This window comes from Lagenorhynchus albirostris, chromosome 2, assembly GCF_949774975.1.
Source record: "Lagenorhynchus albirostris chromosome 2, mLagAlb1.1, whole genome shotgun sequence".
In the NCBI taxonomy this organism is placed as follows: Eukaryota; Metazoa; Chordata; class Mammalia; order Artiodactyla; family Delphinidae; genus Lagenorhynchus; species Lagenorhynchus albirostris.
The window spans coordinates 120,606,965-120,632,626 of record NC_083096.1 but is presented as its reverse complement, the minus strand read 5'-3'; the positions used below and the strand labels follow the sequence as shown (position 1 = coordinate 120,632,626).

The window sequence follows — 25,662 nt, the reverse complement described above, 5'->3', positions numbered from 1 at the left end:
CTCGCCATTGCCGCCCTCCCGGTTCCTTCTCCGCACAGCTGTCAGCCTCAGCTTCCCCCCAAGAGGGCGCATCGTCTAAACTCAAAGGACAAGCGGGAAGCGAACCCTTTTCAGGGACCACCACTCGCGGCTCTTCAGGCACCAAGGCCGCCAAGATGGCGCTGAAGGCGCAGGCTAGGTCACCTAGCGAGCGTTCGGAGGCCCCGCCCCCTGGGCCCTGCCTACACCCTGGAGGGTGGTCTGTGCCAGACATGGGCGGGGCCAGACGGGTGCAGCGTCCTGCGTGTCAGCGGTCTTGGCACAAATTGGTAGATTAGAGACTGAGTAGCCGGACGGAGAGTCAACATGGCAGCGCTGTTTAGGCGAAGCTGCGGGGTGAGAGGAAGAGCAGGGCTCGGCGCGGGTGGGAAATGGAGCTTGTGGTGTTTGGCGAGGGGGACCTGGACCGGAAATAGGTGTGGCGGGGGGGGGCGGTGTGGGAAGCGGTGATAAGGAAGGAGTCCGCTTCGGGGCGCCTTAGCCCTCCTTACCCCACCTCTGGCAATAGCCTGGATTCCGGACCCTGACTTTCACGCCCACCCCCTCCTCTCCTTGTGGGACGGAATGCTTCCTGCGTTTTCACTTTCCTCTATCCCCTCGGCAACTGCCTCCGATATAGGCGGCGTCCACTTTTGAGAATATCGCTTATCTTTCTCTGGCCCGAGACCCTTCCAAAGGTTTTCCGGAGGAATCCCATCCTATCTCGAAGTAAATCCATCTCTGAATTGGCCGGTGCCTCAGAATTACAACCCTGAACTAACTAGTTTTTGCTGAACTAGTATGTCTTGGGGAAAACTCTCTACTGGCTTTCTATCCCCAGCCTAAGAAGAAAGTCATAAAGTAAATTTTATTCTGCAATTGATGTATACTACAACAGCGGTCCCCAACTTTTTTTCGCACAAGGGACCGGTTTCATGGAAGACGAATTTTTTCCATGGGGGTGGGGGGATGGTTCAGGAGGTAATGCGAGCGATGCGGAGCCCAGGTGAAGATTCGCTCGCTAGCCCACCACGCACCTCCTGTTGTGTGTCTTGGTTCGTAACAGGCTGCGGCCTGGTATCCTGCGGCCCCGGGGGTTGAGGACCCCTGTACTACAAATTGCAGCCTGCCAAGTCACGGGGAAAAGGAAAACGGAGCAGCTGCTCATTAGGATACTTAAAAAGTTTAATATGCTTTTGTTTTCGTAATATGGAGGGAGACGCCTCCACGTTGTGTACGTTAAAAAAAGAGGAAAGTAAATCATACGGCACAATTTTCTTTGAAGCTTGTTTGTATATTCTAGTGTTGTCTCACAGATTTTAAATTGTCTCAGTCACTAGATATATTTTGCTAGCTTTATTATTTATATAGTCACACAAGACTGCCATTTAAATGTCATTTATAATTAAGAACGTTATGCCCTGTACCAAAATAGTAGCAGATTTAGAATTTAGAGTAATTCTAATGGATTTTTGCCCAATATTTGTCATTGTTATGCAGGTTAATGGACTCTGAAGGCAGAGATTGGGGGATTTAAAAAATGATTTTAAACTCTGACACCAGAAAAAAAGAGGGATTTCTCAATCTTGCAAAAAAAAGGAAATAGAAAAACCTATCCAGAAAACTTATACCCCTGTATCTCTTCTTTGACACTCCCATAAAACTAAGACTAATTCCTAAGAAATATGCAAAAGTCTTTAATTATATCTGTGCTGTTATTGCAGAGTTAATGCTTCATTAAAGTTGCTGCCTTTTGGAGGTTTGGAATTCCATTGTTCTGATCAGAGAGCTCACAGTAGTAACCAATATTTATATAGCATTACGCTTCCAAGATATTATTTTAATCATCTCTGCAATTACCCAGTAAGATTAGCTTCATTTTCCAGGTTTGAAAAGTTAATTAACAGGGCTTTGGGCATTGTTCCCTGGCTGTAGCTACCTTTGTACTTTGTTTTACATAACATGTTTTCCTGAAAAATCATATGTAAACTTTTTGTAAATTATTTTAGATACACTAATAATTCCCTATTTAAAGTCTCCCAGCAGACCATTTTACCTGTATTGTGAGGTCTAATTTTGTGCAATGCTGTCAAAACACACATTTAGAAGGGTCAAGTTTTTTGGTCTGATTTTTGTGGGATTTTGTTTGTTTGTTTGTTTTTTGGAATCTAATAACCAATTAGGATACTTCAATTGAAAGAGCAGTATAGCAAGGTGGTTGATGGCATGAGTTCATGATAGTAAATGTTAGAATAATAATCCTGGTTCCTAATAGTAAGTAGAGTGACCTTGGCCAATTTTACTTGACTTTTCTGAGCCTCAGTTTCTACATATGCAAAATAAGAATAAAAATAGTTCCTTAATCTTAGGATTGACTGAAAGATTCAGTGCATTAATACGTGGAATGTGACTAAAGAAGAATAGGTTTGGTCTATGATGACTGGACAATGAGTATCAGAGAAACCATGTTTTACTTCCAAAATAAAATTAATGAAAATTGCAAAGAAGATATGAATTTTTGTACTCTTTTTTTTTCAAAATTGTAGTATAAAGTATGTTATCACTTTGAAAGGGTTATTTAAATTAAGATATTTGACAGTCTTCATTGTCACTTTAAATGTAGATAATTCTGTTTACAAGTTCAAGTTGTCATCTACAAAGTGGACACTTTCTTTTCACAGATTTTGAAAAACATAAGCAAGTTCAGTTCTTGATCTTTTAGTATATTGTTGAGTTGCTCTTTTCTTTCAATGTCTAGCTTACTAGAATTTAGTTCCATCAAATTCCTTGAAGTATAAATTGTGTAATTTTGGCTGTCCTCAAACATTTACTTAGGAGTTCCAGTATGATTTCCAGTTTGATAACTTTAATAAATGCGAGTGGTTACTTTTAGTGTACATTGAACTGTTGTGAGTATAAAAATGAATTGCAAAGGAATAATATCTGCTTATATTTTTTATATATATTTTTTGAAGAAATATGCATGTATTTCAGGTATTAAGACAAGTAGTATATTAATGGTTTAGAATAGGGTTGACAAACTGTAAAGAGACAGTAAATATTTTTGGCTTTGTGGACCATATGGTTTCACAACTCTGCTGTGAAAGCAGCAATAGACAATATGGTATGGCTGTGTTCCAACAGAATTTTATTTACAAAACTGATGGGTACCATAGTGTGCTTACCCTTGGCTTAGAATATTCTAAGAATACTTACAGACAACAGCAGAAAATATAGAAAATTGTTTTAGGCTAATTTGTTTTATTAAATAAAGTGAGGTATCGTAGAAAATGGGATCCTCCAAGGGGAAGATTCCCAGAGGCATTGCTGGGAGGCTTTCCAGAGACAGGGTATCAAAGTTGATGGACTAGGCAACTCTTGAATGTATGGTACCATCCTATTGTTGCCCCACCCCCACCCCCGTTCCAACTCCCCAATCACAAATGTTCTAGAACTTGTAGATGAGATTTCTCAAATAGTGGTTCTAAGTCTACCACTACCCCTGATTGGTATTTGTCTTGGAAACACTCCATGTTAGTAGTGCAAATACTACTAATCAGTTTTAGTTGCATTGCATTTTCTTTTCTTTTTTTTTTTTTGCGGTACGCGGGCCTCTCACTGTTGTGGCCTCTCCGGTTATGGAGCACAGCCTCCAGACGTGCAGGCTCAGCGGCCATGGCTCACGGGCCCAGCCACTCCACGGCATGTGGGATCTTCCTGGACCGGGGCACAAACCCGCGTCCCCCGCATCGGCAAGCGGACTCTCAACCACTGCGCCACCAGGGAAGCCCTGCATTACATTTTTAAAAAATTTTATTTTATTTATTTATTTTTTATACAGCAGGTTCTTATTAGTTATCTATTTCATACATATTAGTGTATACATGTCAATCCCAATCTCCCAATTCATCCCCCCCCCCACAGCATTCCCCCCCTTGGTGTCCATACGTTTGTTCTCTACGTCTGTGTCTCTATTTCTGCCTTGCAAATGGTTCATCTGTACCATTTTTCTAGATTCTCCATATATGTGTTAATATACGATATTTGTTTTTCTCTTTCTGAATTACTTCACTCTGTATGACAGTCTCTAGGTCCATCCATGTCTCTACAAATGACCCAATTTTGTTCCTTTTTATGGCTGAGTAATATTCCATTGTATATATGTACCACATCTTCTTCTAGGTTGCTTCCATGACCTGGCTATTGTAAATAGTGCTGCAGTGAACACTGGGGTGCGTGTGTCTTTTTGAATTGTTTTCTCTGGCTGTGTGCCCAGCAGTGGGGTTGCTGGGTCATGTAGTAATTCTATTTTTAGTTTTTTTAAGGAACCTCCATACTGCTCTCCATAGTGGCTGTATCAATTTGCATTCCCACCAGCAGTGCAAGAGGGTTCCCTTTTCTCCACACCCTCTCCAGCATTTGTTGTTTGTAGATTTTCAGATGATGCCCATTCTAACAGGTGTGAGGTGATACCTCATTGTAGTTTTGATTTGCATTTCTCTAATAATTAGTGATGTTAAGCAGCTTTTCATGTGCCTCTTGGCCATCTGTATGTCTTCTTTGGAGAAATGTCTATTTAGATCTTCTGCCCATTTTTGGATTGGGTTGTTTGTTTTTTTAATATTGAGCTGCATGAGCGTTTATATATTTTGGAGATTAATCCTTTGCCTATTGATTCATTTGCAAATATTTTCTCCCATTCTGAGGGTTGTCTTTTTGTCTTGTTTATAGTTTCCTTTGCTGTGCAAAAGCTTTTAAGTTTCATTAGGTCTCATTTGTTTATTTTTGTTTTTATTTCCATTACTCTAGGAGGAGGGTCAAAAAACATCTTGCTGTGATTTATGTCAGAGTGTTCTTCCTATGTTTTCCTCTAAGAGTTTTATAGTGTTCGGTCTTACATTTAGGTCTTTAATCCATTTGAGTTTATTTTTATGTATGGTGTTAGGGAGTGTTCTAATTTCATTCTGCTACATGTAGCTGTCCAGTCTTCCCAGCACCACTTACTGAAGAGACTGTCTTTTCTCCATTGTATATCCTTGCCTCCATTGTCATAGATTAGTTGACCATATTTGTGTGTCTATCTCTGGGCTTTGTATCCTGTTCCATTGATCTGTATTTCTGTTTTTGTGCCAGTATCATACTGTCTTGATTACTGGAGCTTTGTAGTATAGTCTGAAGTCAGGGAGTCTGATTCCTCCAGCTCCAATTTTTTTCCCTCAAGAGTACTTTGGCTATTGGGGGTCTTTTGTGTCTCCATACAAATTTTACGATTTTTGTTCTAGTTCTGTAAAAAATGCCATTGGTAATTTGATAGGGATTGCATTGAATCTGTAGATTCCTTTGGGTAGTAGAGTTATTTTCACAATATTGATTCTTCCAATCTAAGAACATGGTATATCTCTCCATCTGTTTGTGTCATCTTTGATTTCTTTCATCAGTGTCTTATAGTTTTCCAAGTACAGGTCTTTTACCTCCTTAGGTAGGTTTATTCTTAGGTATTTTATTCTTTTTGTTGCAATGGTTAATGGGATTCTTTCCTTAATTTCTCTTTCTGATCTTTCGTTGTTAGTATATAGGAATGCAAGAGATTTCTGTGTATTAATTTTATATCCTGCAACTTTACTGAATTCATTGATTAGCTCTAGTAGTTTTCTGGTGGCATTTTTAGGATTATCTATTTATAGTATCATGTCATCTGCAAACAGTGACAGTTTTACTTCTTTTCTGATTTGTATTCCTTTTATTTCTTTTTCTTCTCTGATTGCTGTGGCTAGGACTGCCAAAACTATGTTGAATAAGAGTGGAGAGAGTGGATATCCTTGTCTTGTTCCTGATCTTAGAGGAAATGCTTTCAGTTTTTCACCATTGAGAATGATGTTTGCTGTGGGTTTGTCATATATGGCCTTTATTTTGTTGAGGTAGTTTCCCTCTGTGCCCGCTTTCTGGAGAGTTTTTGTTGTAAATGTGTGTTGAATTTTGTCAAAAGCTTTTTCTGCATCTATGGAGATGATCATATGGTTTTCATTCTTCGGTTTGTTAATATGGTATATCACATTGATTGATTTGCATATATTGAAGAATCTTTGCATCTCTCGGAAAAATCCCACTTGATCATGGTGTATGATTCTTTTAATGTGTTTTTGGACTCTGTTTGCTAGTATTTTGTTGAGGATTTTTGCATCTATATTCATTAGTGATATTGGTCTGCAATTTTCTTTTTTTGTAGTATCTTTGTCTGGTTTTGGTATCAGGGTGATGGTGGCCTCATAGAATGAGTTTGGGAGTGTTCCTTCCTCTGCACTTTTGTGGAGGAGTTTGAGAAGGATAGGTGTTAGCTCTTCTCTAAATGTTTAATAGAATTCACCTGTGACGCCATGTGGTCCTGGACTTTTGTTTGTTGGAAGATTTTTTTTTTTTTTTTTTTTTTTTGTGGTACGCGGGCCTCTCACTGTTGTGGCCTCTCCTGTTGCGGAGCACAGGCTCCGGATGCGCAGGCTCAGTGGCCATGGCTCACGGGCCCGGCCGCTCCGCAGCATGTGGGATCTTTCCAGACCGGGGCACGAACCTGTGTCCCCTGCATCAGCAGGCGGACTCTCAACCACTGCGCCACCAGGGAAGCCCTGTTGGAAGATTTTTAATCACAGTTTCAATTTCATTACTTGTGATTGGTCTGTTCATATTTTCTATTTCTTCCTGGTTCAGTCTTAGAAGGTTATACCTTTCTAACAATTTGTCCATTTCTTCCAGATTGTCCATTTTATTGGCATAGAGTTTCTTGTAGTAGTCTCTTATGTTGCTTTGTATTTCTGTGGTGTCTGTTGTAACTTCTCCTTTTTCATTTCTAATTTTATTGATTTGACTCCTCGCTCTTTTTCTTGATGAGTCTGGCTAAAGGTTTATCAATTTTGTTTATCTTCTCAAAGAACCAGCTTTTAGTTTTATTGATCTTTTCTATTGTTTTCTTTGTTTTTCTTTTATTTATTTCTGCTCTGATCTTTATGATTTCTTTCCTTCTATTAACTTTGGGTTTTCTTTGTTCTTCTTTCTCTAGTTTCTTTAGGTGTAAGGTTAGATTGTTTATTTGAAATTTTTCTTGTTTCTTGAGGCAGGGTTGTATTGCTATAAACTTCCCTCTTAGAACTGCTTTTGCTGCATCCCATAGGTTTTGGTTCGTCATGTGTTCATCGTCATTTGTCCCTAGGTGTTTTTTGATTTCCTATTTGATTTCTTCAGTGATCTCTTGGTTATTTAGTAATGTATTGTTTAGCCTCCATGTGTTTGTGTTTTTTACTTTTTTTTTCCCCTGTAATTTATTTCTAATCTCATAGTGTTGTGGTCGGAAAAGATGCTTGATATGATTTCAGTTTTCTTAAATTTACCGAGGCTTGATTTGTGACCCAAGATGTGATCTGTCCTGGAGAATGTTTCATGTGCACTTGAGAAGAAAGTGTAATCTGTTGTTTTCAGATGGTCCTGTAAATATCAATTGAATCTATCTGGTCTATGGTGTCTTTTAAATCTTGTGTTTCCTTATTAATTTTCTGGATGATCTGTCCATTGGTGTAAGTGAGGTGCTAAAGTCTCCTATTATTGTGTTACTGTGGATTTTCTCTTTTATAGGTGTTAGCATTTGCCTTATGTGTTGAGGTGCTCCTATGTTGGGTGCATATATATTTATAATTGTTATATCTTCTTCTTGGATTGATCCCTTGATCATTATGTAGTGTCCTTCCTTGTCTCTTGTAACATTCTTTATTTTAAAGTCTATTTTATGTGATATGATTGTTGCTACTCCAGCTTTCTTTTGATTTCCATTTGCATGGAATATCTTTTTCCATCCCCTCACTTTCAGTCTGTATGCATCCCTAGTTCTGAACTGGGTCTCTTGCAGACAGCATATACATGGGCCTTGTTTTTGTATCCATTCAACAAGCCTGTGTCTTTTGGTTGGAGCATTAAATCCATTCACATTTAAGGTGATTATTGAAATGTATGTTCCTATCACCATTTTCTTAATTGTTTTGAGTTTGTTTTTGTAGGACCTTTTCTTTTGTGTGTTTCCCACTTAGAGAAGTTCCTTTTGCATTTGTTGTAGAGCTGGTTTGGTGCTGCTGAATTCTCTTAGCTTTTGCTTGTCTGAAGCTTTTGTTTTCTCCATTGAATCTGAATGAGATCCTTGCTGGGTAGAGTAATCTTGGTTATAGGTGCTTCCCTTTCATCACTTTAAATATATCATGCTACTCTCTTTTGGCTTGTAGAGTTTATGCTAAGAAATCAGCTGTTAAGCTTACGGGAGTTCCCTTGTATATTGTTTGTCCTTTTTCCCTTGTTCCTTTTAATAATTTTTCTTTGTCTTTAATTTTTGTTAGTTTGATTACTGTGTGTCTTGGCGTGTTTCTCCTTAGGTTTATCCTGCCTGGGACTTGGGTGTTCCCTGGACTTGGGTGGCTATTTCCTGGACTTGGGTGGCTTCTTGGACTTGGGTGGCTATTTCCTTTCCCATGTTAGGGAAGTTTTCGACTATAATCTCTTCAAATATTTTCTCGGGTCCTTTCTCTCTCTCTTCTCCTTCTCGTACCCCTATAATATGAATGTTGTTGCGTTTAATGTTGTCCTAGAGGTCTCTAAGGCTGTCTTAATTTCTTTTCATTCTTTTTTTTAATTCTTTCCGCTGCAGTGAATTCCACCATTCTGTTTTTCAGGTCACTTATCCGTTCTTCTGCCTCAGTTATTCTGCTATTGATTCCTTCTAGTGTAGTTCTCATTTCAGTTATTGTATTGTTCATCTCTGTTTGTTTGTTCTTTAATTCTCCTAGGTGTTTGTTTTTTAATTCTTCTAGGTCTTTGCTAAACATTTCTTGCATCTTCTTGATCTTTGCTGCCATTATTTTTCCGAGGTCCTAGATCATCTTCACTATCATTATTCTGAATTCTTTTTCTGGAAGGTTGCCTATCTCCACTTCATTTAGTTGTTTTTCTGGGGTTTTGTCTTGTTCCTTCATCTGGTACATAGTCTTCTGCCTTTTCATTTTGTCTGTCTTTCTGTGAATGTGGTTTTTGTTTCACAGGCTACAGAATTGTAGTTTTTCTTGCTTCTCCTGTCTACCCTCTGATGGATGAGTCTATCTAAGAGGCTTGTGCCAGCTTTCTGATGGGAGGGACTGATGGTGGGTAGAGCTGGCTGTTGCTCTGGTGGGCAGAGCTCAGTAAAACTTTAATCCACTTGTCTGCTGATGGGTGTGGCTGAGTTCCCTCCCTGTTGGGTGTTTGGCCTGAGGTAACTCAGCACTTGCACCTACCCGGCTCTTTGGTGGGGCTAATGAGGACTCCAGGAGGGCTCACACCAAGGTGTACTTCCCAGAACTGCTGCCAGTGTCCTTGTCCCCGTGGTGAGCCACAACCACCCCCCACCTCTGCAGGAGACCCTCCAACACTAGCAGGTAGGTCTGGTTCAGTCTGCTACAGGGTCACTGCTCCTTCACCAGGTCCTGATGTGCACACTACTTTGTGCCCTCCAAGAGTGGAGTCTGTTTCACCCAGTCCTGTTGAAATCTTGCAGTCAAATCCCACTAGCCTTCAAAGCCTGATTCTCTGGGAATTCCTCCTCCCATTGCTGGACTCCCAGGTTGGGAAGCCTGACATGGGGCTCAGAACCTTCACTCCAGTGGGTGGACTTCTGAGGTATAATTGTTCTCCAGTTTGTGAGTCACCCACCCAGTGGTTATGGGATTTGATTTTATTGTGCTTGCGCCCCTCCTCCCATCTTATTGTGGCTTGTCCTTTGTCTTTGGTAGTGGGCTATCTTTTTTGGTGAGTTCCAGTGTCTTTCTGTTGATGATTGTTCAGCAGTTGTGATTCTGGTGCTCTCACAAGAGGGAGTAAGCGCACATCCTTCTACTCCGCCATCTTGAATCAATCTCTCCACATTGCATTTTTTTAAAAAAGAATTTCCTTTATGATAGGTGTTCAAATATCTGATAATTGGCTTAATACAGAAGTCAGATTATGGTTGAGGGCGTTTAAGTAATGACTTAAACTGTTTTCTTGAATATGGTCAAAGAAGCTGTTCTACTCACTTGTGTTGTCAGTATTCTATTTGACTCATGTTTAATTTATCAAATTTATTGTAATAAAATTGTTCTTTGTAGGTACTGAGAAGTCTTTCTCGCTTTGACTGGAGATCACAACATACGAAAGCTGTCCAACACCGTGAACCTGGATCAGGATTTAGTTTTGGTATGTGTTTTGTTCTGTGTTTTGATTTTAAACTTTTGTTTGTTGTATGTATGCAGCTTTCTATATGTATTTATCTGAAACACGTTTGTAAACAAACTTAGTAATGTCTGTAAGTGAATAGAACCAATCACCATCCACAGGTTGTTCACAGTTAGTCATACCCATTCTTCCTGATCTTGTTTTCTTCTCCATCATAATACCCTATACATAAATCTGTATTAGCAGCATACATATATATTTCTGCCATTTTTCTTAAGTATATATCCCCAAATAAATAACAAATTCACTGCTACATATGACTAGTCTTCAACTTAGAAATGAATGCAACAAATACTTCTTAAACACTTATTAGTTACAAAGTGCTAGGTGCCTGCTAATAAGCCAGAGCCTGGTTTGTCCATAATATATCTGAACTGCAGTTTGATGCCAGTACATATGGTTCTCAGTTTGGGGATCAGGGAGCCATGTGGTGTCGGAGGGAAAAGGAATAAGATTTTGCTTCCCTTTTCTCTCTAAAATGAAGAGCCCCACCCAGGCAAAAAATTTGAAAAATAATCCCTTTCTTCAGCATCCTTTGCCCCCTAAAGTGCTTTTTGCTTCAAAATTATTACCTTTCCTCTAGTTGAAAACCCATTTTCTCAGTTCACTTGGTCTCAGAAAATAGTTAAAAGGCAGCTGAGATAATTAACTCACACCCAGGTAGAAATAACAAACTCAAAACTCCCTAGGGTTATCATTTTTGGTTTTTATTTTATTTTTTAAGATTGTTAACATCTTTATAAAGTTTTTTTTTTTTTAACAGAATTAAGTGAAAATTTTGAAACAGCATGAGGATAGCAGTTTGGGACACTGGATCTTATTTTCTTATTGAGATGTTAGCATAGGTTTGGTATGGTTGCTCCTTAGTTTCAGTTTGTCACGTACAGATTCATACTCAATAGTAAGAGACTAGCAGGAGAAATCTATGGTGGTTCGCTGACTGACAGAAGATGAGATAGATACAAGTGTTTAGGAGGGAGATTGTGGAGCTCAAGAAAAGGAATAGGGATAACACCTATGACCAGTTGCACCTGGTTGTTTAGCTATAAAATGGGGATAATATCTACAACAGAGGATTTATTTGAAGATTAAATTATATGACATATGTGAAGTCCTAGCACATAGTAACTGGATCAAAGTAGGTTCTCAAATAATACGTAATACATCCTTGCCTTCCCTCCCCTTTACCCACTCACAATTTTGATACGAATTGGCCCCAATTTTAGAAGTAAAGCTGTGATGTAAAGAACACTAGACTGAAATGCTAAGTATACTTTTATTGCTAATTCATTGTAAGACTCTGGAGCTATCGTTTCCTTAGTCTGGGCTTTTGTTTCCTTATTTATACAATGAGAGATTCAACACCAAATTTCTAATGTCTTTTACATTTTATTTCATACACCCCTATAGAAATGATTACTATACTCCTAAACATTCTTGCTCATTCTTGCCTTTCTGCCTTTTTTCTCATTCTTCTTACCTGAAATACCCTATATCTTTTTAAAATTTTACCTATCCTTTGATAGTATGGATTTTTAAAAGTATGGTGGTAATTGGCTTCTGTCCTCGGTCCAGTCACCCTATTCACTTCATTAATTTGAGAAGCTTTCCCACCACTTTTGCCAGTTGCTTTGTGCTAATTTATAAGCTTAAATTATCTGAGTTTAAAGGAGGAGTAAAATTGAAATTATGATATTAGTATATGATATTTTGGAACAAGTTTTATTGGTTTATGGTCACTGGTCATATCTTATCTCCCTAATTGATTGATTTTTGAGATCAGGGCATTGTCATATGTATTAGTTTTATTTCAGTGTTAGTCAAAGTTTGATGAGTCTGCTTTGGAACTAATAATAAGTAAGAAAAATTGTTTTTACCTTAACACTTGGAAGAGGAAAACTCAAGTTTATATCTGTTACTCATTTGTAAAAGCTAGAAATCTTACCTACTTTTTTGGCATGAGTATCGATATAGATTTATTCATATAGCACAGTGAAATCTTGATTAGTCTGAAGGCACATTGTAGTCTGACTTTCTTGTTCTCCTGGTTTAAAGTCTCCATTATAAATATAAATTTCCACATACTTCATTTCCCTCAACTCATTGTCCTATTTTAATGTTTTTTAAATAACTTTCCCTTAGCGTTCACTGAACAGCAGAAAGAATTTCAAGCTACTGCTCGTAAATTTGCCAGGGAGGAAATAATCCCAGTTGCTGCAGAATACGATAAGACTGGCGAGGTAGGTTTATGCATTTTAAGGAGAGAAAAGTCTTTGACATATTTTACAAGATTTTAAATATAAATAGATTTTAAATATAACTGGCTTTTATCTTTATTATTATTATTTTCTTTCAGTACCCTGTCCCACTAATTAAAAGAGCCTGGGAACTTGGTTTATTGAATACACACATTCCAGAAAGTTGTGGTAAGCTTTCTTTACATTTTTAATTCTAGAATGCCTATGTACAAGAAGAATTTTGAAATTCTATTCAGTCATTCTTTCAGATATTTGTTGCCATTAAATGGCTTTCTACCTTTGTGCCACTGTTCAGACTTCAGTATTTGTCAGCTTTTAGAAGCCTTGTACTCAACGCTTAGAGGCATTCTTCCTTCTTTATAACTGGTTCCGATGTTAACTTGATCCTAATCCTTGGTAACTTCTATCTCTACAGTTAGTTGATTTGTTGCATTTTAATTCTACCTTTGATTTTACATTTTATTGAGACTTTCCTTTCACTCCTTTCGTCAGTCAGAAGGTTAAAATTTTAGCAGAGTTGAATCAAGTTTTTACAAAATCGAGCTGAAACAGGAAGACAGGTCCAGATTACAAATAGTAAGAGAATTTTTTGAAATTTTAAAACTGATTTTATAGAAGTATACTTTGTTACTGTACTAGCCAGAAAACTTTTAGTTTCTAGTGTTATAGATACTGTTTTTGCAAATTTGCTGTTAAAATCAATTAGGTTATATTGGAAGTAATTTAAATAGTTGACCCTTATTTCTATTGAGGTGTGCTATATATTATAATGGGCTCTTAAAACATTTTGATACTGTAGGAGGTCTTGGACTTGGAACTTTTGATAGCTGTCTAATTACTGAAGAAATGGCTTATGGATGTACAGGGGTTCAGACTGCTATTGAAGGAAATTCTCTGGGGGTAAGTTACCTAGAAAATGAATTGCTTAACTGAGCTGTTGTTAATGAAACAGTACTAAGTTAGGTTAGCTGGTGGAACACAGTTTTCTTTAAAAAGGAACACAAGATTCTGCAGTGAAGCCTGGAGTTCTTTTCCATGAGTTGATCATTTTGGCTGTTGTATTTAGTACTTGGAGTCCTAGCTGTCTCTGTGGGAAACTGTACACTTTGGCTGTGGCTTCAGTGGCAATTCTTAGGTAAGGGCATTCAGGAGAAGGATTGGGATGGCTTGCTGCCACTGCTGGCAATGCTGAAATTTAGTGAGTAATTCTTAGGACACCTGATCATATATACCATGTCATTTATTGTAAATTTAATTCTTTTTTTGTTTGTTTATTTTTGTCTGCATTGGGTCTTCGTTGCTGCGTGCAGGCTTTCTCTAGTTGCAGTGAGTGGGGGCTGCTCTTCATTGCAGTGCGCAGGCTTCTCATTGCGTGGCTTCTTTTGTTCCGGAGCACGGGCTCTAGGCACGTGGGCTTCAGTAGTTGTGGTGCACGGGTTCAGTAGTTGTGACTCACGAGCTCTAGAGCGCAGGGTCAGTAGTTGTGGCACACGGGCTTAGTTGCTCCGCGGCATGTCAGATCTTCCTGGACCAGGGCTCGAACCCGTGTCCCCTGCATTGGCAGGCGGATTCTTAACCACTATGCCACCAGGGAAATCTGTAAATTTAATTCTCTACTTGTGTATCTTATTACAGTAGATTTTTATATATTATATTACCAACAAGTCCTATATAACTTTGTTTTATGAAAATACTTGGATTAATAGATTTATATCCTTGTGGTTTTAGCTCTCTAACTTAGAGGCAGAATAAAGGCCAATTCTTTGGACTTACCCTTGGGGAAAAATAGTTCTCATGTTTTGAATTAAGTATTTCAATTTACATACCTAATTTTAAAATACCTTGCTTTTTTAATATCACTTTTCTTTGGTTGATAGCAAATGCCTGTTATTATTGCTGGAAATGATCAACAACAAAAGAAATATTTGGGGAGACTGACTGAGGAGCCAATGATGTGTGTGAGTATGTGTAGCTGCTGCTTTATTTCACATTTAAAGAAGTGAATAAGTGTGCTCTTTTTCCTTTTCAGTCTGTATGTATACACTGGGCTACAGCACATTAAGGCAAAAGCAACATATTTAGGTACAATGATGTTTCTGGGATGCCAGAAAGTGTCATAAAATAATCGTCTTGCTTATTTCCAGAAGAAAGATACCTACTTACAATGTTCCTGGGATGCCAGAAAAGTATCATAACAATCCTCTAGCTTATTTCCAGGAGAGTAATAGCTACTTAATGGAGCACTCCAGAGCTCTAGAACTGAGCAGTTGTGTCAGGAAGTTCAGATGGAATACATGACAGTAGGTGTTTGAACTAGTAGATTTTTGAACTAATAAGAAATTAATATGACTGAAAAGATAATAGTTTGTTGAATCACTGAGTGACTTCAGGAGGATATTTATAGATTTTATTTAATTTTCTGAGAACTACTCAACAATTTTTTTTTTTTTTTTTTTTTTTTGCCCTACGGGGGCCTCTCACTGTTGTGGCCTCTCCTGTTGCGGAGCACAGGGTCAGGACGCGCAGGCTCAGCGGCCATGGCTCACGGGCCCAGACGCTCCGCAGCATGTGGGATCTTCCCGGACCGGGGCATGAACCCATGTCCCCTGCATCGGCAGGCGGACTCTCAACCACTGCACCACCAGGGAAGCCCTCAACAAATTTTTAAATTGGAATTAATTTTGGCTGTGCCGTGAGGCATGCGGGATCTTAGTTCCCCAACCAGGGATCAAATCTGTGTCCCTTGCAGTAAAAGCGCAGAGTCTTAACCACTGGACTGCCAGGGAAGTCCCTAAATTGGATTTTTTTATGAAAGATATTCTTATACATTTTACACACATGCGTGCTGCAGTTCTGTACTGAAAGTGACTTTACACATGCGTGCTGCAGTTCTGTACTGAAAGTGACTTTACATAGGATTTTTCTTTCTTTTGGTTATTAGTCAAACAGATTTCAGTCTAGGGTGTGATTGTGATACCAAAATATAGTAAATTGTTATCATTTTGAGCTGTGAGAATTGGTCTGAAAGAGTAGAAAGTAGTATTTGAAAATAAATTTTTTAAATTTATTTCAGGTACCTAAATTTCAGGTAAACTTATGAAGACATTTATATGTATTTCCTACTTAGTTGTCAATTTGTTTTAACAGGTGAGGGTTACTTAGTAGGCTAATTCTCAATATTGTCTAAGAATTGTGTGAAACATCCAGATTCTTTTCTTGTAATGTTTATAATATTAGAAACAGGCTAAAAAATTGTAGCATAGAGATGCTTTGGAGAACCTAACTTATACACTGATATGAATATTTGTAATTATCTTACTGTTTATAAATAGGTATTTCTAAAATATTAGAGTCTTTAAAAGTAGTTCAAGTATTTTAAACATTTCTTTGGCAGTTTTGTTATTAATATCTTCAGTATATGTAAAAATACATTCACTCTAGTCCCTAAATTATTCTAACTTCTGAATTAATAAAGGTTTACTGTACATTTTCCCCCTTCTAGTGCATAATATTATTCAAATATATATCTAGTGCAATTGATGTACTCAAAATATGAAGCCAAGGGTGAAAATGAAAATAGTCAATAGGTATATTAATGAAAAATATTGATTAATTTCTACTGAGAGTCAGTTAACTCTCAATAATATTTATAAAATTATACTACATATAATATGTTTTATTTAAACTTTTTAGAATTAATATTTTAAAAACTTTCAGATTGTAAAAATAGTATAGAAGATTTAGAAAGGTATGAAGAAGAACAAAAACATCTGTAATCCCTCAGATATGAAGTTAACTGCTATAACTGTCTTATTGTATACTCTATTAGATTTTTTAATACATATAAATGTATTTTTCACAATTAAGGTCATATTATATATGCAGTTTTACATCCTTTTTAACATAACGAGCATTTTCTTATGCTCTACTTCTTTTTAAATACTGTGATATTTATGACTACATAATATGCTATCTAATTGATGTACTATATATTATTTCACTATTCCCTATTGTTGAATATTTAAATTCCTTAGATTTTTGCTTTTAAAAATAATGTCGGACTTCCCTCGTGGTGCAGTGGTTAGGAATCTGCCTGCCAATGCAGGGGACATGGGTTCGAGCCCTGGTTTGGGAAGATTCCACATGCTGCGGTACAGCTAAGCCCGTGCGCCACAACTACTGAACCTGTGCTCTAGAGCCCACGAGCCAACTACTGAGCCCGTGCATCACAACTACTGAAGCCCATGTGCCTAGAGCCCGTGCTCTGCAGCAAGAGAAGCCACTGCGATGAGAAGCCCATGCACCGCAACGAAGAGTAGCCCCTCCTCGACGCAACTAGAGAAAAGCCCACACGTAGCAACGAAGACCCAATGCAGCCAAAAATAAATAAATAAATTTATTTAAAAAAAAAAAACAATGTCATGGTAGGGGACTTCCCTGGTGGTCCAGTGGTAAAGAATCCACCTTACAATGCAGGGGACGTGGGTTTGATCCCCGGTCAGGGAACTAAGATCCCACGTGCCGCAGGGTAACTGAGCCCGTGCGACATAACTACTGAGCTCGTGTGCCTCAACTAGAGAGCCTGCGTGCTGCAAACTACAGAGCCCATGTGCCCTGGAACCCACGTGCCTCAACGACAGAGCCCAGACGTCCTGGGGCCTGTGCTCCACAACTAGAGAAGAGAAAACCTGCACGCCACAACAAGAGAGAAGCCCGTGTGCCATAATGAAAGATCCTGCATGCCTCAACGAAGATCCCACATACCACAACTAAGACCTGAAGCACCCAATAAAAAAAAAAAATAGTAATAATAATGTCATGGTAAAAATTGATACAGAAAAAGATGATAAGTTGTTGGAGTTAATTTACAGTTACAGTGTTAGTGCATGTTCGTAAGACTTAATCTCTTACCAGATCATGTGATCAGTTATACTCTTGCTGAGGAAAGTGAGTACAGAAATAAATCAGGATGATACTATAATTATTTTTTAATACCACTTAGTGCAAAAACATTTTCTAAAAATCAAAACTAATTATATTACTGCATATATATTACACATATAGTATTAAAATATCAATAATAAGTTAGAAACCATATTTATTTTTCAAAGATTGGATTAAATCTTTCAAAAAGTATATACCTAAAATATAGTATATATTTTAAAAAGTATATACCTAAAATATATGCAGTATTAGACAACTGGAAACAAGTATTAGACTACTAGGACAAGCTTGTTATGGGCAAGACATTCAGTAAACTTACTTGTCCAAACATGGTCTAAGAACGCATAAGTGTCTGAAAAAGCATAACATGATAAAGAAAACTCTTGTCATAAAACCATGTATTTCCAGTGGAACTGAGAAGTAGCTGAAATGTAACTGAACACTGAACTTGGGGTCCTAAGACCTGGCTTCAAGCCATATAATAGCAATATGATCTTATATAGTTACTTAGCCTCAAAGTCTCTTCTGTATTTTCTTCTGTATTGTTATACACACCTATTTTGGTCGTATAACATCTAAAAAGATATAGTAAACATAAAACAAAATGCTTATGTTTTTATAAGAATATCTTCACATAGTGTCCCTTTTGCAAAAATATAGTAATTTCTTTCATACCTCATGGCCAGGGGATACTTTGTTTTTCTTTAACTGCCATTCATTCATCCATTCATTTACTCAATATCTGAGTTCCCTGCTATATGCCAGACTTCAGCTTATAGGCAGTTTACACTTGTAACTACAGTATAGTATTTTTTTTGTTTTGGTAAGTAGGAAGCACAGAGCCAGTTTTATAGTCCTCCATTAGTAATTATTTGAACCTCGAAGCATGTGTTGTAGTATATTATTCTTTCTGGTTTATCTTTATTTTCACTTCATTCCTGATTTTTTAAAAAGCATGCATTATATGAACTACCTCCAGTCACTTTAGGGTGTAAGGCAAAAAAGAAAAAATTAGTAGAGAATGAATGCAAAATTGTTTAGTAAACTATACAAAGATAAGGTGGTGGTATCATCACTAATAAAGAAAAGTATAATGTTCTACTCATTTTAAATATTTGAATACTGTGTACCAGGTGGACTTGGAATAAAACAATGAATAAAATTGGGCTCTTGGGAGTTCCCTGGCAGCACAGTGGTTAAGAATCTGCCTGCCAATGCAGGGGACACGGGTTCGAGCCCTGGTCTGGGAAGATCCCACATGCCGCAGAGCAGCTAAGCCTGTGTGCCACAACTACTGAGCCTGCGCTCTAGAGCCAGTGAGCCACACCTACTGAGCCCGCATGCCACAACTACTGCAGCCCATGTGCCTAGGGCCTGTGCTCCACAAGAAAGAGAAGCCACTGCAATGAGAAGCCCACACACTGCAACAAAGAGTAACCCCCGCTCGCTGCAACTGGAGAAAGCCCGTGCACAGCAACGAAGACCCAACACAGCCCCCCCCACAAAAAAAAAAAATAAATAAAAAACCCACCAAAACTGGGTTCCTGCTCATAGGTTAACAATCTGGTAGACCCTTAGATCCTTACCCAAAATGTATTATTCATAGAATTATAGAATTCATAGAATTATGCAAATTAAGTAAATAATAAATTCTTCATAAATAATTATGCATGAAAGAATGTTATTAATTTACTTGACTTAAGAGAACAAGTTGCACTGGAAACAAAAATGGCTTCTGCTGGAAGAGCATTATAAAGTTAATTTTACTTACTAGGAAACAATCAAATAAGACAAGAGCAACTCTGAAGAACCAGCCATTGTGCATAGCAACACACAAACTCATACACTTCATAAGTTCTAAAAACTATGCCTTGGGCTTCGGCACATTGGTTAAGAATCCACCTGCCAACGCAGGGGACAGGAGTTTGAGCCGTGGTCTGGGAAGATCCCACATGCCGTGGAACAGTTAAGCCCGTGCGCCGCAACTACTGAGCCTGCACTCTCGAGCCTGCGAGCCACAACTACTGAAGCCCTCGTGCCTAGAGCCCGTGCTCCGCAACAAGAGAAGCCACCGCAATGAGAAGCCCACGCACTGCAGCGAAGAGGAGCCCCCGCTTGCCGCAACTAGAGAAAGCCCGCATGCAGCAACAAAGACCCAACACAGCCCAAAATAAGTAAGAATAAAATAAATTTATGAAAAAGTTAAAAAAAATAAAAACTATGCCTTATTATAAAGCAGAAGAATGTCTAATGGCATATTTCAGAGGAAAAGAAATTCCCAAAGTTACTTAAAATATAATTTTGGTACTTTAAAGAGTTATCTTTTCTGGGCAGTTCATTTGTATAATACTTTTTTTGTTGTGTTGCTGAAAACATCTTTGAACATCTAGGTAGAAGAGTAATGCAGTTAACCTACATGACACCTGAATCTCCTCTATAGCACACCTGTGAAAAGGCCATCTAGCTCATGTTTTCATGTCTAGGAACCTCAACTTCCTGAAGCAGCTCCATTTGGGAGTGTCCCTGACTGTTAGAAAGCTCTTCTAGATTGCATGCTGCTGAGGGAAAGGATTGTGTCATTTCCTTTTATAACTTCACCACCTGATACCATAATAGGTGTTCAATAAGTTTGAATAATTTCACACTAGTTTTCTCCTATCAATTCAAATCCTCTCCCTTGGCTGTATAGCCCTTCAGGTATTTTAATATGGCTGTCATGTGGATCTTACTTTTTTCTAAGCAAATTAGCCCCAATTTTTTCATCTTTTCTTCATACAACACAGTAAAGTCCCACTGCCTTCTTAGTAATCATTGACTCAAAAATATTATTATAGAGCTACATATAGTACTCTAGTATGGTCTGATGAGTACAGAGTAGCATGGTTCCATCGCTCTTATTTTAGATACTTTTTTTTTTTTTTAATATCCCCTCCTGGCCTTGCCCCCACCCCCCACCTTCATTTTAAACTGGAGCTGATTCAAACCTGCTGCTCTTGGAAATAGGCCATCAGTATAGTCTCCAACAGAAAGATGATCTGCAAGGGGATGTGAGTGTGAGAGAGCAGGGCAATCAGAAAGAATGAGAAAATGAGACAGGTGAATGGAAAAGGTGAATAAACAGAGGATGATGAAGGAGGGAGAAAGGCTGAAAGATTAAAATGTTGGGCTGAGTGGGGAGCTTGAAGAGAAGGGAGTTACTGAAAGCCTCGAGTTGGAGCAAGTCTGGAGCTGATCCTTCTGGGCCCTGTTCTCTCTCACAGATAGGGTTGCTATAAAGGTGTGTCTCTTTGAGATTTTCCAGGTCTCTTTCCCATAAATCTGTATTTTCTTCTTAATTAAGGTCTTCTAGACCAAAGGTGTCATCCAAGAATTGTGTAAAGAGCACAAAGATAGGAAGAGGTAGATACTATTCTTTTGTAAATATAGCTTATAGCATTAGTAGCACTGTTGATTTACATAAAGCTTACTCTTGACTTAAATTGGCAAATCAGTCTCCCTGTCTCGTGTTAAGTTTCGGTGTATTCACTGAGTAGTCTATTAAGTCTCCAGTTCCAGCCCTTATCTCTCCCCTGACCTTTACCCTCCTATATGAACTTATCTATTAGACATTTCTTCCTAGCTAGACTCAAATATGTTTTCTTTTCAACTTGTATTTTTATTTATTTATTTATTTTATTTACTTATTTTTGGCTGTGTTGGATCTTCGTTTCTATGCGAGGGCTTCCTCTAGTTGCGGTGAGTGGGCGCCACTCTTCATCGCGGTGTGCGGGTCTCTCACTGTCGCGGCCTCTCGTTGCGGAGCACAAGCTCCAGACGCACAGGCTCAGTAGTGTGGCTCACGGCCCTAGTTGCTCCGCGGCATGTGGGATCTTCCCAGACCAGGGCTCGAACCCATGTCCCCTGCATTGGCAGGCAGATTCTCAGCCACTGCGCCACCAGGGAAGCCCTAGACTCAAATATCTTAAGCGAAGTGTGTCCCAAACCAAATTATTTTCTTCCCACTCTATAGTACTGCTTCTCTTAGAGATTATCCCTAATTGGAAGCTTCCTAAACTAAAAAATTGAGTCATCATAACATCCTCTTTAGCTCCCCAACATCCTATTCAGTCATTGTGTCCTGTGGATTTCACACCACAATTCTAAACTTCATCTTATCTTCTTGCCTTATCTTGCTTCTTAGTTTAAGCTTTCTTTCTTGCATAATTTGTGTCCCTAACTCCAGTCTTATGTAGGTATTTATGCCACTTACTAGATCTGTGAACTTGGGAAAATTACTTAACCTCACTGTCTCAGTTTCCTTATTTATAAAATGTAGATACCTAGTACTTGTGTCATAAGGATTATTGTGAGGTTTAAATGAGTCAAGTACTTAGAACAGCACCTGGAAGATAGTAAAAAGTTATTATTATTATCTCCCCTTAAATCTGTCCTTTATACTTCTGTAATAATAAACTATCTAAAATGTAAATCTGTCACTTTCCTGCATTTACAAAAACATTGTGTTTCCATTTCATCAATAGCAGTGGTATCTAATATATTTTTTTTAGTTTGTGAACCCGTTTTAGAATCTGACATCCTCAGAAAAATGCATGTATATTCCTCACTTTTGCGCACTAGGCTGCTCTGGATTTCCCTGAAGCCCAGGTTCTGTGGCACAATAGCAAGTGTTTGATAAACTTTTGTTGAGTGCATAAAAGTCTGCTCTCCTTAGCATGGCATACACCTCAGCCTCCAGGACCAGGTCCCTGGCTGCCTTTTTAGCCTGTTTTCATGGCTTTCAGTTTCATACTTTACATTCCAGTACTGAACTGCTAGTACTTTGCCTTGTACAACTGCTGTTTCATTCTTCCATGCCTAGATCTGCTTGCCTCACTTATTTGTCCTTCAAGACTTATCTCCTTCAACGAGTATTACTTATTATTCTTCTTTTCATCTTCCTTACTACTCATCACCTCCCACCCTCTACAGGTCTAAGTAGTCATTTCTAATGTCCCTATGTACCCTTACTACTTTGAATTAAAATTAACTGTTAAGGTTTCTCTCTTTGGACTGTAAGTACCTTAAGGGTAAGGAACTTGTGTCTTTAGGCCTTGTATTCCCAGTACCTGTCACTCAGTAAACTTGAATGAACTTCAGCTACCCATTGCTTGCCTTCCACCACTCCCTTTATCCATTCTGCTTACATCTTGTCACACATCTGTTGAAGAGCCTTAAGAGGCTTCCCTTTTTCCCTTCCCTTCCCTTGTCACACATCTGTTGAAGAGCCTTAAGAGGCTTCCCTATTATGGTATCAGATAAAATTTTAACTTCTTAGTGTAATATAAAGTATTCTTTGTCATCTGTTCCCTTCTTTTCTTTCCAGATTAATTTCTACCATTCCCTTACATGCACAGAATGCATAGAATCTGGTACTTTTGTATCACAAACACTGAGTAACCCTGCTTCTTATGTCGGTATCATTGCATATGTATTACTTCTTCCCGGAATACACATTCCCCCTTTTCCTTACCGCCTAAGAATTCCTTTTCCTTTTTGAGACCTAATTTAAACATCACCTCTGGGAAGCTTTCTGACACCCTAAAGCTAAGATAGTTTCTTAAGCCCATTGTGTGTGACTTTAATACTTAGATATATAATTACAATATAATAGTCATCTCCACTGCTACATTGTAAAAATCTTGAAGACAGGATGTCTTTCATCTCTGGCTCTTCCATCTCCTCCTTCATAACCTGGTAAATGGTAGATACTACTCAATAAATGTTTGGATGAATGAGTTCGTGTGAAATTTATTTAATACCTAACATTGTAATTTTTGATATGGTTTATTGGTATCCTACATCTAGTTTTAAATTACATGTTAAATGTTTTTACATTTGAGTAGTTTGATTCTGTAAGAACATTTTATTGTTAAGTATTTTAAAGTATTTAAAATACTGACTTAAAAAATAAAATAACCTCCTGGTTCTAAATGTTCATAATTTAATAATTAACATATAATTATTTTCTCTTATTTCCATATATTCAAGGCCTACTGTGTAACAGAACCTGGAGCAGGCTCTGATGTAGCTGCTATAAAGACCAAAGCAGAAAAAAAAGGAGATGAGTATATTATTAATGGTCAGAAGATGTGGATAACCAATGGAGGAAAAGCTAATTGGTATGTTGTTTAAAACCTCTCTGTATTGATTCTTAAATGCTTTATATTCAGAATCTCCCCCTCTCTCCTTCCTTTATTATTAAACTACCACAATTAAGACAAGTTTTATTCATGGAACTGGAGGGTCCATAAAGGATTATAAATAGTTCAGTGATTTTCACAAACTATTCTTAAGTCCTGAACTATTTCTTCAAATTGTATCAGAAGTTTAATTTGTAAAATAAAATAAAACAAAAACACCTGCTCTGGTTGAATCTGATTAGGAAAGCTAGAGTTCCCTCTACTTGGCTTACTACCCCCACTCTCCCTAGCCCATACCAGGATCCTTGGAACCATTCCCCTAAGATTCTGAGGAAAAAGGAAAGCCAATGGTATAGCACATTTCTCTGCTTCTGAGCAATAAGTTTAGAGAGGACAGAATTTTACTTTAATAAAATCTAAAAGGTCCAAATATATAGGTCCAAAAATAAGGACATGAAGTTCAACAAAGGATCATAAAATCCTTTGTATTAATATAAAATTTTGAAGGAAAACATATTTGATAGCATTATTTGTGGAAAAAAGATGAAGAAAGGTTCTATAGGAATGAACAGTGTGATGTATCTGCCTTTAAGAAGCGAATGTAATTTCTTGCTGAAGTAATAGAAGTATAGCATCAAACAAGCAGGAAAAAAAATGGTAACATTTCTGGGCAACACTTTTTAAGACATGCATTGACAAAATGAAATAAATTCAGAAGCAAGTAAATGTCCTTCATTAGGGTGAGCACAGAAAACATGTCCTATGAAGAGTAAAGGAATTAGATTTGGTTGTGTAGGAAGAATTAAAAAATTTTTTAAATAATGTCTCATACATGGAAGAGTAGGCTTGTATGTTTGCTCCAAAAGTCAGTTTAGAATAAATGTGTGAAAGTGAGAAAAATGTAAAGTATAGCTCAACATAAACACAAGAATTTCAACAACAGTTCTATCTAGTGTGTGTTAAGTGGTCATGGGAAAAATGTATTTACTCATCACTACAAGTATATAAATAGAAACTTATAGAAGAAGGACCTTCTGGTGATTGGTATAATGAACTAAAAATGGGCTATCTTTCCTTGTCTGCAAAAATTCTGATTATATATGTGTGCTCTTCGGCTATTTTTTGTCAAGAAAAGCATTATTCCTGAGAGTGAGTTTACTGTTTATTTTAAATATGTCAATCACTTTATGAGTGTCCAGTATTATGGAGTGCTATATCATTATCTTTAAGTAAGTTATCATAATTTCACAAGTAATAAAAAAGTGAAGAAACGATTAAAATGTAACAAGTTGAGGGAAATCCAACAATGCAAGTAGAAGCTTTCACAATTTTAAGAATTGATTAAGTACAGCGCATCATGTAGTAAGACAAATTAGGTAATATATGAAACTAGAAAACAATTTTTACTATTTTTTAAACTATTAAGTGAAACTGTAGAGTAGATGATAGTTTATTAGTTGTTTTTTTTTTTTTTCGGTACGCGGGCCTCTCACTGTTGTGGCCTCTCCGATTGCGGAGCACAGGCTCCTGACGCACAGGCCCAGCCGCCATGGCTCACAGGCCCAGCCGCTTAGCGGCATGTGGGATCCTTCAGGACCGGGGCACGAATCTGTGTCCCCTGCATCGGCAGACGGACTGTAAACCACTGTGCCACCAGGGAAGCCCAGTTTATTACTTTTAAGCATAGAAAATAAATTAGTTGTTTAAGAAATTTAAAAAAAAATTCTCCTATACCAGGCTATTTAGAACATGGGTTACATGGATATTTGGATGTTTTGCCTTTTTTCCTCATGTTTTATTTTTAAATCTTCCTGGGAAGAATTCTTCTGGAGAGAAAACCCAGGAGATATTCATAATTCAGCTGTAACACAAACTCTGATTTTGCTGCATGAAGAGGACAGTAGTCAGAACATAGGGGTCACTATCTCATTTCTTTTCACAGGCAGCCCCATTTACCCTCCTTTTCCAGATAACTTGTCCCTTAAATA

At 37.9% G+C, this 25,662-nt stretch overlaps 1 protein-coding gene across 3 annotated transcripts in view; it reads left to right on the top strand.

The window, feature by feature from the left end:
- The first annotated feature begins 260 nt into the window (after positions 1-260).
- The window catches only part of ACADM (acyl-CoA dehydrogenase medium chain), a 49,023-nt gene continuing 23,621 nt past the window's right edge, over positions 261-25,662 (top strand). The window contains exons 1-7 of one of the 3 annotated variants that reach the window (XM_060139739.1): positions 261-375; positions 10,167-10,254; positions 12,436-12,533; positions 12,650-12,719; positions 13,351-13,451; positions 14,429-14,509; positions 23,523-23,653. In XM_060139739.1, the coding sequence (XP_059995722.1) occupies positions 346-375; positions 10,167-10,254; positions 12,436-12,533; positions 12,650-12,719; positions 13,351-13,451; positions 14,429-14,509; positions 23,523-23,653 (599 nt within the window). In that variant the 5' untranslated portion in view covers positions 261-345. Of the gene's footprint in view, positions 376-10,166; positions 10,255-12,435; positions 12,534-12,649; positions 12,720-13,350; positions 13,452-14,428; positions 14,510-20,875; positions 20,895-23,522; positions 23,654-25,662 lie in introns of those variants that run through there. The other 2 variants (XM_060139741.1, XM_060139742.1) reach the window with 2 other exon arrangements.